Source organism: Pteropus alecto, unplaced genomic scaffold (assembly GCF_000325575.1).
Source record: "Pteropus alecto unplaced genomic scaffold, ASM32557v1 scaffold50, whole genome shotgun sequence".
Taxonomy (NCBI): Eukaryota; Metazoa; Chordata; class Mammalia; order Chiroptera; family Pteropodidae; genus Pteropus; species Pteropus alecto.
In genome coordinates this window covers 14,711,058-14,725,340 of record NW_006431918.1, presented here as the reverse complement: position 1 = coordinate 14,725,340, position 14,283 = coordinate 14,711,058, and the positions used below count along the sequence as shown (strand labels likewise).

General features: G+C 35.8%; 1 protein-coding gene across 2 annotated transcripts in view; it reads left to right on the top strand.

Moving 5' to 3' along the window:
• The window catches only part of SAP30 (Sin3A associated protein 30), a 15,035-nt gene extending 2,405 nt beyond the window's left edge, over positions 1 to 12,630 (top strand). Inside the window, exons 2-7 of one of the 2 annotated variants that reach the window (XM_006906312.3) lie at positions 5,137 to 5,218; positions 6,097 to 6,168; positions 6,392 to 7,706; positions 9,325 to 9,450; positions 9,853 to 9,951; positions 12,290 to 12,630. In XM_006906312.3, the coding sequence (XP_006906374.1) occupies positions 7,389 to 7,706; positions 9,325 to 9,450; positions 9,853 to 9,951; positions 12,290 to 12,412 (666 nt within the window). In that variant the 5' untranslated portion in view covers positions 5,137 to 5,218; positions 6,097 to 6,168; positions 6,392 to 7,388 and the 3' untranslated portion in view covers positions 12,413 to 12,630. Of the gene's footprint in view, positions 1 to 5,134; positions 5,219 to 6,096; positions 6,169 to 6,391; positions 7,707 to 9,324; positions 9,451 to 9,852; positions 9,952 to 12,289 lie in introns of those variants that run through there. The other variant, XM_025042972.1, reaches the window with a different exon arrangement.
• Positions 12,631 to 14,283: the final 1,653 nt, after the last annotated feature.

The following is a 14,283-nucleotide window of genomic DNA, read 5'->3' as shown; positions in this document are numbered from 1 at the left end:
AAATAAATATTTTAACTTTTGCAATTGTTAGGTGGTCAAGAGATTATAGTTAAAATTTAAAAAGATAACTTGGGAAAAAAAAAAAACAGGTTCTAGGTTAGTTGTGAGCCCAGTTACATCAAAACAGTATTTGATGAAGTAAAAGTTTATAGCTACCCAAATGTAATATACTATAAAGACCAAACTTTAGATTATACAATATTGCTCAGTCACTTTAGTCTTATAGTAAAATGGTCTTGTCAGGGTTTTTCCCTGCTGGATGACACCAATATATCACTTTATTTGCCTTAGTTCAGCATTTCATAAATCATAACAATATAAATATTTAGCAGTAAACTAATTGAGTTAGGCTTGAAGCTATTTACAAAGTAGGTCCCCTATCCTACAGAATAAATAGCTTCTCTGTAGGTAAACTGGAATTTATCTATAGCAGTATCAACCTGGTAGGATTGTGTAGCAATTATCGGGGTTGTGCTAGCTATTGAAATTCCTATAATTTATTTGGTCAATTATCTTAAGAATTTGGACTTTTCATAATTCGATCATCAACCAGATTGCAAAATCCTGAGGGAAAGAATATTATATACATTTTGTGCAAAGCAGCAAATAATAAGTTTTCAATAATTGTTTATTATTTATTGATTAACTCACACAGCCAAAATTACATAACATCAGTTGCTTTATATAAGATTAGTTGCACATAAAATAATTATTCTCTCAAATTGCGTAGTTAATGTAAAAAACTGAAAGCCATTTATTCTGTACACGTATTAGTTTCTCAAAGATGAAATATTGGAGTTTAATGTTTTCAAGTTTTGTAAAGGCAATGAGAGGGGAAGGATAAGCACACTGAAGTATTACCAAACAGGCACATCCACTTACGGGGAGATCACTCCTTCTGAGACCTAACTGTATACTCATTCCAGAGGTCCAATTTAGTGACATAGTTAAACAATATATTTTTGGTGCTAGCATTTTCACTGAAAAATTTTTTAAAAACTAAGTTTTTCTTAAAAAAAAAAAAATCTATTAACTGTTTTGTCCACCAAGAAGTTATTTACGTCCTAAAAGACTTCACTGCCATAATTAGGGGAAAAAGGACAAATTGCAAAAATCATGTTTCTAAATACATTAGAGATCTGTCAAAGCAATCAGAAAATAGTTCAAACTAGAATTCCAGACAGAGAAGACCGCTTGCTAGGTGTGCTGATGATTTGGGGGAATAATTTGTAGATTTTAGGAATGGAACTGAGAAGCAATCTGACTTGACCCAGGAATAAGGACTTTTACTAAGGAAAAGAGAATCTAGCAAATTTGGGGCAGTTGTGTGGAGTTAACACAATCAGTTGAAAACTAGAGGACCCCTAAATATACATAATGATACATTTTCCACAGATGAGCTGAATTCTCAGGTGGTATGGGAAGGTAGAGAGTTGTGCCAGAAGTTTCTAAAAGACAAAGTAAAATCTAGGATTTCTTGATCCTTTATGGACAAAAGTCTGGCTAAAGGAAGGTGGTCTGCCACAGACACAGGACTGGTCTCTCCCTGAAGACATTTGTCATATTTTGAAGCAGTGTGGGCAGGAACGTGGAGAGTCAAGCTCAAAACCCCCAAAGAGCAGAAATGAATACTCCATAGCATTTCAGGTCTAAGGAGACAGAGACTGCCAAGACCTCAATCAAAAGCCCATGTGATAATGTTTGAGGAACAGAAGTGAACTGGGTTTTACTAGAACTTTATAACCCAGCCTGGAGCCTGGATACATAAAGCTCAATCCCTCACTGGATTGAGATAATCCACCTTTTATCCTTCTACCTATTGGAGGGGTTGATTCTGCCTAACAGAGGAAAGATCAAATCTCTAGTGGAAGAGATCATCTGCAGATGATCATAATAAACAATTTGAAAACTAAAGACAAAATCTTAGGAACCAGAGGGAAAAGACACAGTAAATTTTAAGTCTAACTACTGACTCCTTGACAGAACTAGGAAGCCCAGAAAACCATTAAAAGACATCTTTAAATTACTGAAGAAAAAAACTGCTAACCTCAAGTTCTATATCCAGGGAAAAAGCTTTCAACAATTAAGATGTTTTCCGACAAAAGCTGAGAATTTATTGTCAACAGCCCTGCTTAAGGAAAATGATCCTAAATCCTCAGGAGGAGAAAAAGAACACAGGCAAGAGTAATTATGTACATTTTTAAGAATATTATTTGCTTAAAAGAGCAATAATAATGATTTTCTGTGGGTTTTTATAACGTGGAAATACAATATATAACAATAGCACAAAAAATAACAGGGATAGTGGAGTTAAATTGTAAGGGTCTTTTGATTATTCAGAAAGTGATAAAAATAATAATTTGTAGTAGGCTGTAAATATGCCTAGCATACTATAATTTGGGGTGCTAGTTATATAAGTATATGTATATATTCATACATATGTAAATGTGTGCATGTGCTAAACTTCATCCTACTATACATAGGATATCAGGTCTTAAATTAGTCTGCTAAAAAGCCAATGACTAATGGCTACTAACATGTGAAAATGTTTATGATCACTAATCATTAGGGAAATGCAAATTAAAACCACAGTAAGAAACCACTTCACATCCACTAGGATGTCTATATTCAGAAGAAAATAGCAAGTGTTGGTAAAGATGTGGTAAAATTGCAACACTCATTCATCACTGGTGGGAATGTAAAATAGTACAGTTACTATGGAAAACAGTTTGATAATTTCTCAAAATGTAAACAGACATTTACCTAGCAATTCCACTCCTAGGCATCTACCCAAGAGAAATGAAAACCTATGTGACCCCCCATCCCCGCCCCGAAAAACCCTTGTTTGCTGTTTTTTGTTTTTAAAAAAAGCCAATGACTTATTTTTCCTCTTTCAGAGCACTGCATTCAAAATAATCAAGAACAATTTAGGGCTGCAGAGTACAGTATGAAAATAAAGGAATCATTTGAGAGGAAGTAAATACAACTAATCTATTTTAAGAAAATAGTAGTTAAGAGTGTCAGCATCTCTTGAATTGTAATAGAATTGTTAATTTGGCCAATATTTAGCTGAATATTTCATACAATAGGAAAATAATTTTTTGTGAATTTTTTGAAAATATCTACTTTTATGTGTTTCCAGTTAAAGAAAATTTGTGATATATGAATACTATGCTGATGCTATATCTAGCCAATGATAGTTTTAAGTTTGGTAATGACTAAACATTGCAAGTTCTTATATAAATACTCATAAATATAAAGGTGACTTATTTACAACTTTGTCCCCTAAATAATTTTGTTATTATGTTTAGTAGTTTGTATTTAAAAATACATTCACAAACAATACCAGATTTTCAGATGTACTTAAAAAAAAACTATCTAAATTTAAAATCTAGAATTCTTAGACTAAAAAATGCACATATGGATCGTGGAATTTTGGACTAATTAATATTAGACTAAAAAACACATATATGGATAGTGAAATTTTGGACTAATTAATATAGAAAAAAGTATTTACACCTTGTAGGACAAGCTGAAAGATTAAAGGACAGTAAAAATTTAAGTAGTAATCTTTGTTGAAAATTTCAAGACAGAGATTCTAGGAATTTCTGTAATCAATTCTATGGATAATGATCAACCCTTGTCCAGCCACAGTAGAATTCTGCCTATTCAATAACCTCTAGGCCTATCTCATTCCCACTTTTTTGTGTTTTTTTTAGGGAGGGTGGTGAGTAGAAAGGATTGTCTCCAGAATCTTGGGAATGAAGTAAATGTAACCCTAGAATCTGAGTATGAGATCAAAAACAAGTCTATGTTCAATATCCCAAAACAGAAGTCAATGAAATAACTCCATGCAAATGTAAGATAGTCTTAATGTAAACAAGATTTAACCAAAAGAATCTGTATTTCTTAAGCCTTTCTCCTACATGAGGTCCCTGACATCCTACTCTGAAGATTCTAGATTCATCTTCAGGTTCTAATAAAATCTGTTTGCCTTCCACTTACAGTGCTACTTCCCACCACCTGCATACGCCTCTCACCACCGCAGTATTCTAAAATACAATAATTTCCTTAAAACACTGAACCCTACAGACTTCCAAAATGTCTATATTATGTTTAAAGCAAGTGAGAGAAAAAGATAATGAAAAACATATACTCTGTTTTAGAAGAGATGAGCAAAGGAGGACAGGCATGAAAGGTAAGGAAGGGATAGTGATAAGCAGTAATGACAAGGGAGGATTATGGGACAGGTTGCACAAAGGGGTAAGTATAAGGAGCGAGACATTAGATTTCATAAACTGTATGGCTAATGCCATATGTACTTAACAATAGAGTATAAAACAATACCATCGACTTAACATAGTGTCTGCTTTTTGCCAGGCACTAAGTACTCAAAATATTAACTCATTTAATCCTAATAATACCAATAATAGAGATATATACTATTTTCATTTCATGAAAGAAGTCACTGAGACACAGTCACAGTATCTAACTGTCAGTATCGAGTCAGGAAAAGAAAAACCACTTTGGGTATTTCAGAGGGAATGCTGTTATCTTTATTATTGAGAGAATTTTTTATGAGAAGAGCTGGAGGACCCCAATCCTGGAGCCAGATAGAGGAGCGCCATGCTTCTGAGGCTGCTGGAGACCAAATGAGAAAAAATGCCCTCCATCCTTTTGCCTTTTAATCTTCTATTAGCAGAACCTAAGTGGAAACCAACTGGCAAGTGAATCTGGGAAATGCTTTTTTAGGATTCCAGTACCCTTGCAATACAAAGGAGAGAACAGGAGAAAGGAGCTGAAAGACAACAGACAAATAACCAGCACAGTTATTTGTCTAACAACTGGCAAGTGGCAGAGTTTAAATCTCATTCTGGCTCCTGAGTCTGTGCTCTTTAACTGCTGCAGATGATGCTATGACACTATGATATACTCTAACAAGAGCATTTCATACATTTAAAAATTAATGTCTGATTATAAATGCAGATTGGCAGAAATATTGTAGGAATTGTATTCATTGAATATTCTACAAATATTCAATTTGCTACTTTGTGCTAGGTACTGTTCTACTGGAAATACAATGATGGGGAGATAATAAATGAAGAATGAGAGAGAGCTCTTTTCTTCCACTTTTAGGTTGAACGAAATTGCCTGGGAAGGATTCCAGCTGGCTTGGCTTGAATCATGTGCCCGCCCACTGAAACAACATAGCTGAGTGGTAGGTATTGGGGAAATAACCTAGTGGAAATGCCCACTATAATCCTGAGACTAGGATTTGAGTACAGGTAGTTTATCTAGAGGATTCAGGAAACACCTGTAGGAGGTGGAGAAGTGAGACAAAGAAGGGAAAGCAGTAAATAAAGGGTGCCTTATCAAACCAGATACCACTAGAAATGACTTGCGCATAAACTCATGGGAAAATTCAGGGTAATGGTATGAAATACATGCCTCAAAATTACCCCACGTGAGGGGCAAAGGAGCTGGGTATCTATATGATATTTGCCTAAAGGCTGTTTGAGATGGGAGGTTGATTAATTCTCAAGCACTTAACCAATTGCAGAAGTTTCTTGAAGGTAGGGAATGTGTATCATGTTTTATATCTCATAGAACCTAGCTATACATATGTCAGAGGCTCAGATATTTACTGAGTGAATTTGTCAGTATCTGAACACATTATTTTCTAGGTTTACAAAGGTGGAATTATTTTTAAACTTTCCTTAAAATCAATAACTCGTTTTTCCTAACTTGTGAACAAATTTATCTGTTTCAAGAATTTTAAGTAGCATGGTCTTGTTTTATTCCTTTTATTATATTTCTCAAATGTAGATCATTGTAGATAACTGTTAATTGCTTATACAGTTATTTCTCCTTACTTGAAAAATTACATTGATTATAAATAGGGTATTGATAGATTATTTCTGGTTCAAACCAATCATGAGAATGCTACTCTGAGTAGCAGAGAAAAGCAAGACAATCATAAATGCCAACCCTGATGTTGTTGAACTACGGAAGGCATACTAGGAGCCATCTTCCTTTGGCCTTATGTCAGAAAAATAAACTAATAATACTGTTAAATAGATATTCTGTTCTATGCAGCCAGTGATTCACACGGAAAACAGGCGCACATGTGTATGCAGGCGACCTAAGAAACGTGGTTTATTTCTCTCGGTAAGTTTCTGAGAGCACTCACGCTAACGGTACTGAAGGGGTTCTGCGTCCCCTTTTAAACGATATTAGACTCTGCCCTTCTCCAAGTTCATTCCTGAAGAAATGAAAAAAGAACAGGGGTGGCGGCGAAAGAAGCCGTATTATAGTCAACTAATCCTTAGCTCCACCTCAGGAAGCGGTAGACTTTCTTTGTGCACCAAAGAATAAAACGGGTTTTCTACAGGAACAGGCAAGGATTTAGAAACGGCCATCAGCTGAGGCATTTGCGAGGCGGCCCTGTCCCAGTCCGGAGGTCGGGATGGACGTTTTCCCCTAAGCAGACGCTCTTAATAATTTGGTGCGTCAATGAATGGACCTGCTCTCGTGCCGCGGAGTTAACTGCAGGACCTCTAGGACACGCAAAGCGCCAGCTCGCCTGAGTTTTCCTTGGTTTAGGTTTCCCACAAAAGCGTGGTCACACCAAAAACTCATCACAGATACGAAACAGGCCCCCAAACTTTTTTTCCCAGAACCTTTACTCCCCTCTTACCCCGCCCCCTGAGTTTTGCGCTTCGCCTGGTGAGTTGAGCGACCTCTTCGTCTAGAAAGCCAACTCTGCAAAATCCCAGGAGCTAAATACCTATCAACCAACCAACCAACATCCCTGCAGAGATAAGCGAGAAAACAGCAACCCGGCCAACCACACGCCCCTGTTTTCCCCGGGCTTAAAAAAAAAAAAAAAAACCAGCCTGTTGCCGCGCGATGCATGCTAGGACGAGTAGTTCCTTCGACCCGCGAGGCGCAATATTAGGCCGCAGATCTGGCAGACCTCCCCAGAAGAGTACTACAATTCCCGTCGTGCCCTGCGGCAGAATGGAAGGGGCGGAACCCGAGAGAGCGCGTCGCGCTTGCGTACATCGTGGGGCCAGAGGGAGGAGGAGGTGCAGCGGTCCAACTGCTAAAGTCTCCATGTGACAGCGAGCTGGGTTCCAGCTCCAGGCGCCGCTGGACTCTGGTTCCCGACCCCAAGCACTAGTCACTGTTCTGGAGCCCGCAGGCACGACCAGGCGGGGGACGTTTTTGTGTTTAGCTGTGCCGCAAGAGGACTTGGGGCGCAGAGTGAATTGCCGCGGGGGCAGGTGCCTGAGGAACCCCGCTGAGACCCCGGCGTCTCCGAAATTGGCGGAGCTGAGAGGCGATCGGGGATTTCTGTCAGCGTTGGCGCCAGCGAGCGTGGAGTCATGAACGGCTTCACGCCTGAGGAGATGAGCCGCGGCGGGGACGCGGCCGCTGCAGTGGCCGCCGTGGTCGCTGCCGCCGCCGCCGCCGCCGCGTCGACCGGGAACGGGGTCGGAGCGGGCGCCGGGGCTGAAGTGCCCGGCGCTGTCGCCGTCTCTGCAGCTGGGCCCCCAGGAGCGGCTGGGCCGGGCCCCGGACAACTGTGCTGTTTGCGGGAGGACGGTGAGCGGTGCGGCCGGGCGGCAGGCAACGCCAGCTTCAGCAAGAGGATACAGAAGAGCATCTCCCAGAAGAAGGTTAAGATCGAGCTGGATAAGAGCGTAAGTGACGGCGGGACAGCCCTGCACTGACCACCTCTTTAGGGCTCCGGGAGGGGTTGTTGGGCAGGGCGTTCAGGGGTTACCTCCCTTCCCAGACCTGACTGCAAACCCGTTGTGGCGTCTCGGGTAAGAAGCAAACAGCAAAGTCACAGCAACTCCGACCGCCACCCGCAGCAGACACATAACTTGCATGCTGTGGTTTCCTCCCCACCTCCCCCCATCCCTGCGTCCCTCCCGCTCAGTCTTTCTTCCCCCTTCCTCCTTGGCTGAGATCGGGAAACGAAACAAAGGGAACAGGCGCACAGAGAGCCGGGAGTAGTTTTCTTGTAGCCTAGCAGCTACTTCTGGAATGGAGGCGACTTCTTTGTTTTGCTGCCCAAGCTGGCCTTTTGTCCCAGGGAGTAGCTCCCCTGGTCTATGAAAAGTGGAATTCTGCAAGGACCTGACACAGCAGTCGGGAAAGATCCCGTTCCTGGTTTCCCTTAGTACGGAGTGAGAGGGAAGGCGAGCTCCCCCTGGGCCTTGCAAAGAGCCTGGGCTGTGAACCGTGGCGGCGATGTCAGCATCTAGGGACAGCTGCTCCAAGCGTGGGGAGCACGTAGTCTGCGGCTTTGCCATCCGTTTGGCAGCCATCAGGATTTCTTTTTCCGTCATTTTACACGTCTGTTCTTTTGACAATCTACGAGGCTTTTAGAAACAACCATTGCCATTTTTCCGAGCTTTGGCTGGCGGTAAATGAATAACAAGATGCCAGAACCTCTCACTCGTCCTTATTTTCAGCTTGCACTTAGTTTAGAAGTTAATTGAAAAGCCTGTTAGCTCAGTCAGTCCTTAATTATTTGTGTTTTTTTTTAGGGAGTAACTGTTACTATATGAAGCCCAATATTTCAGTTGTTGCTATACAGCTCCAAAGATTGTATATATGTAATTAAAGTTTTTGTAAAGTTCGTGATACTTTGTGTTTTTATACAGTTCTTCAGTCATGTTCATGAGAAACTTTTCAGGTAAACTTGAATAATTGCACATCGCTTTGGTTGGAAAAATGTGTTAAAATGTTCTACAGATAAGTACATTCATTTAATATTCAGAAAAATTCATAATTTCAAATTTAAATGTAGTTAAAATATGAAATCAATAGCATATTTGTTAAAGTGAATAGTTTTGTATCTGGATTATAATTTGGGTATTCAATTAGAAAGAAAAATTAGGAAACATATATTGTTACTAACATATGCTCTTTAATAGAGAAAATACTCTCAAACAGCAAAATTATGGCAACATCATCATTCCCCTTGTTAGAAAAACAGCATGACCTAACTCATCTAGTTTAACCTCACTGCAATTTGATGACTCAAATCCAGAGGATTGGACTTTGTTATTTTCCTTCTCTACCTCCCATTCCTACTGCCACCCTCCTCACTTCTTAATCCTCTCAGCAGTATTGCCAGACATAGTATGTTTTAACTGGATGCAAGACTTTAGAAACATGCCCTTGTCTTAATGATGGCCTGTTTTGACTTTTTTATTTTTAATAATTCACTGTGGCCTATATACTTTACTAATATATAGGCAAATTTTACTGTAATCATAAGTAGTCTGTGAAACTTTTCTTTTTCAGGTAAGGCATCTTTACATTTGTGATTATCATAAAAACTTGATTCAGAGTGTTCGAAACAGAAGAAAGAGAAAAGGGAGTGATGATGATGGAGGAGATTCACCTGTTCAAGATATTGATACTCCAGAGGTAGAGGAAAGTTTTTGTATGTTAAATGTAAATCTTAGGTAGTGTATTCTGAAACTTTGATAAAAAGATATGAACACATTTTTAAAATACTTGAAACATTTGAAACAACTGAAAATGAAAGCAAAAATAAATATAGCTAGTTAACATGCAGTTCCACAATTTGATTTGTTATATTTTCAATTGGCAATTCTCATAGTTCTTTGCCTTATAACTTTTCCCCCAATTTTTAGTATTTGTCCTCAAATAATTAAAGTTTAATACATTTATAGTTTCGATTATATAAAATACTTTTTAATAATGGAATGAAGTTTTTATTGTGCTGTAATCGAAATGCTATAATCCATATTAAAGATGTTTTTAACAAATCGCATGAACTAATTGAGGTATGTTAATATTTTCTAGGTCGATTTATACCAATTACAAGTAAATACACTTAGGAGATACAAAAGACACTTCAAACTACCAACCAGACCAGGACTTAATAAAGCACAACTTGTTGAGGTATTTATGAGTTTTAAACTATTTAAAACTTTAAATGAGCGTGTTCGTACAAAAAAGAGTCATTAAATGCTAATGAATTGTTAACATAGTGTGTATAACAATATCTTTTAGTTAGGAAGAGCGAAGTTAATAAAAATCTATTCTGAAAGAATCTAGTTACCTAGAAATGTTTGTCTGCCTCTTAGGATATTTCTTTATGTAATGACTATTCAATGGATTGTATGCAGTTTTCCAGGCATCGTCTAATACTGAATATTGAGAAATATTGAGTGAGAATTGCAGAAATATTGAATTTTTTTCATTGCTTTAATTTTATTTCTGTACCAAGACCATACTATCTTAATTATTATAGTTTTATAACAGGTTTGATAAGACAAATTCCTCCATTTTATTCTTCTTCAAATTACTTTGGCTCTATTGAGTGAGAATTTTTTCTCATTCTAGAAATCTGTTTTAAAGTTCTATTTACTCAGTAAATATTGATTGAACACCTAATTGAGGCACAATAAAATAAATTAATAAGCTTTGATGTCTTTATTGGAACTTATCTCTTTAAGTTTCTGATGGAATAGGTCTTAGAGGTAAGTCCCTAAGCAGTGTTCCCATAACTTTCTGATTTAACCATTCCAGAATTTGTCCTTGTTGATGTTTATTTTATTTTAGGCATCCATGTTTTCTTCATATCTAGAAGATGCAGACTTGTATCGAAGCTTACTTAAATAGTTTGCTTTCATATAGGACTTCTAGTCCTTCAGTGAATTTTAAAAATTTTAGTGTGTGTGTTCTCAGGAAATAATAGAACCAAGAAATCTTTGCATCATATTAAGATGTTTATTGATTTGTATATTTATATTTTAATCATATTTAAAATGAAAATGGTTAACCTGCTTGACAAAATAGAAATATATATGTATATAAACCACTTTTCTCATATTCTTTAGCTTGAATTTAGTAATCCAGCATTTTCTAAAATGTGCATATTGAATAAGATAAAAGATGAATAGAAGGTACAGTTCTTTGGCAGAATGCTTTTTCACATTGAGATCCAATATAGTAACTTTTTAGCCAGAATTACTTCTTCCTTCTTGCCTAAGCAACAATAATTCAAATTTTCTTTAAATCTGATTTAAAAGATCTAGTCCTTTTGGATTGTATAGCAGATTACTATAGCATAAATGTAGATAATTGCCTACCATTATTAACCTAATTGAGTGCAAGTCCATTAGTTAATTATTAATTATTAGTTATTTATTAATAATTAACTAATAATTATTAGTTAATTATTAACTAATGGACTTGCACTCAATTAGTATCTGTATATATCAATATATACAGTGCAAGTACTTTTGTTTTGGGACAAATAAGAAGCAAAGAACTGATTATTTTAAATGCGACATTTAAATGTACATATTTTTTTAATGCATAAGCCAAAACTGAAGTGTTTGATAATCTGATATTTTAAAAAATTTTATATTATTTCTAGGGCAGTTTTCTTCTTTAGAAATGAGAAATAACCATAATCCAAATAGCCATGAGTATTATAGTTTATTTAGAAATCCAGTTATTTATAAGTGATTCCAGAGTTGGATAACTATCCACCTTAAGTCTCTTACTTATCATTTGGATAACTTTTCTTTAAGAAGTTTTGTCTTCTAGAATCTAGATAAGCATATGAGCACCCTAGTTTAGTCTGTTGTACTTCTATTGGTAGTTGCGGTACACATGATAGATTAGCACAATGAAAAGACAAGAAAGCAGGTAAACATTTTTCAGTGATCACCTCTCTCTCCCCTCTCATTTTCCATCTATAATCTTTATTCAGAAAAATTTTCAAGAAACTTTAACAAAGAATACTGCCAAAAATAAATGAACATAAGTTGTAGCAAACATTTGTAAGCTATTTTATGGTTTGTTTCTATAGTACCAAAACTTTTCAACTCTATATTTATCTTCTTTAAGTAGGGTCTAAACCATTACATGATGCATGTGGACTCTTAAAATCTGTTTTATTTCACCGATATTTCAAGTCTAAAAATATTTACTTCCTATTCTAGATTTCACTTATAAAATTTAAAATAAATAAAAGGAAATACACATTCTAATTAATGTATATTTAATTGAGTGGGCTGAGGGTCCTTTGAAATCACACTCTTTTTTTCATATAATATTCTTATATGCTTTTCACCCTGGGGTATTTCGTTAAGTACAATTTATTAATTTTTTTTTAAAAAATAGCCTTATCACATAGCACTTTTTCTTTTGATGAAAGTATTTTTTATCTAGTTTTAAAATCTGTTCATATTTATAATTTAATTTCCTCAATTTTTTTTCTTTGTAGATAGTTGGTTGCCACTTTAGGTCTATTCCAGTGAATGAAAAAGACACCTTAACATATTTCATCTACTCAGTGAAGAATGACAAGAACAAATCAGATCTCAAGGTTGATAGTGGTGTTCACTAGGAGAGATGGAATTGAGACTAAGCCTTGTATGTTCAGATGTTAAGACTGTTTATTGTTTTTCACATGTAGAAATAAATGTTTCTTGTGTATTTTTTCTACAGAGGATTTTCTCTGGTTTTATTTTGTTTGTTTCTGACTCTAATAATTAGCTGGAAACTCATGTAAAATGAGCTTTCCTAGATTAACAAATATTTTAAATAAAGGTTAATACTATTATAGTTGCTTCAGTGTATTTATTTTGTGAAACTTTATTTTAAACCGACTTTCAAGGACCAGTATTGAGATTTTAATATAAAGATCATTTTGTTATGCCCACCTTTTTTTTTTTTTAATTTCTAAGAATTAAAAAATGTAGCATATTTGCTTTCTCTGGGACCATCTGATTTGGAATTAAAGATATCCTAAATAGCATTATTTTGTAAAGTGCTTTTTAATACTAACAAGTTTAAAAAATAGACTTCCATTGGGATGCAACTTTTTTTAATTTCTTATTTTATTATTACTTGAAGTATAAGAAAGAAAAATAGTTTAATTTAATGCCTGTCTCCTTCCAAAGAAGACGTAATGTACCAGCAAAGGTAAGCTCAGTGCTAAAAGTTCAAATAAGAACATAGAATTAAAGTTTTAGCTGTTTCTTAAAACTTTGTCTTATAGAAAAGGTATTTTTATGGCATGAATATACAACTTCTGCAATGCCCCTTAACTTTCAGTCATGTTCTATACTGTTTACATTGCAAATTAAAACTAGTAAGTTGGAGAGATCTAAAAATCTAACAAGATCTTTGAATTTTGATCATACATAGCTGTTACTTGATTTATTTTATTCCCTTTAATATTTCATTCTTTCTCAGTTTTCTATTGAATATTTTTAACCTCTGCTTTTCCTGAAATTGTATTGCTTACCCAAGTTCTTATAATTACAAATCAAATTTATACCTTGTGACATCTAAACAAAATAGCTTCAATGAAGTTCTGAGATTGTGGTTTAGATTTTAGGCTGGAAATGGAGGAGACTAATAATGAAGCACAGAATTTCTCAAAGTTGACATTTGTGTCTGACGATTCTTTATTATGAGAGGCTGCCCTGTGTGTTATAGATTTAGCAGCATCGCTGGAGTCCACACACTGGTACCAATAGCACTCTGGAGGTATGACAACCAAAAATATTGTTCATCATTGCCAAACATTTCATGGGAGGGCAAAATTACCCCTGGTTAAGAACCACTGATGTAGCTAAATCTAAAGTACTGGTTCATTAGAAAGGTGAGTCTGTTTATAAGTGTTCTAAGTTTGTTGGCATCTAGAAAACATGGTGAACAACAAAACCTTTGTTTTTGCTATCACCATTTAAAGATTTACTTCTTTATTGATATGTAGAAACTATGATAATTGGTATATAGAATCCTCTAACCTGGCTTCCAGGAATCTCTGTAAGAACTTTTATCTTAGCTATATGAAAATGAACCACATAGCAACAAGATGTGGTTTATTTGAAGAAAGCATTACTTCCAAATTTTATATTTTTACCAAAACTTATACAGACAATTTTTTAATAAAAACTTTACTATAGGCTTACTTTTTCCTATAAAAACACACTCCATTCTTGAGAAAAAAAGCTTGACATTATTTTCTTACATTAAAATGTATGAGTATAACCTTGGACTAGAAATGTTAGTTTCATATCGCTATTTGTTTGCATAAAATGTAGCTGGATAAGAAGTGAATACGAATTGGTGTTGATTAGTGAATTTAAATCTTTTTAGAGCAATTTAAAACATGAAAAATTGAGAACCTCATCAAAGCTGGGGAACTCAAGAAACTAATGAAAACGTTGATATTATATAAAATTTTTATTTCTTTGCTATTGGGTT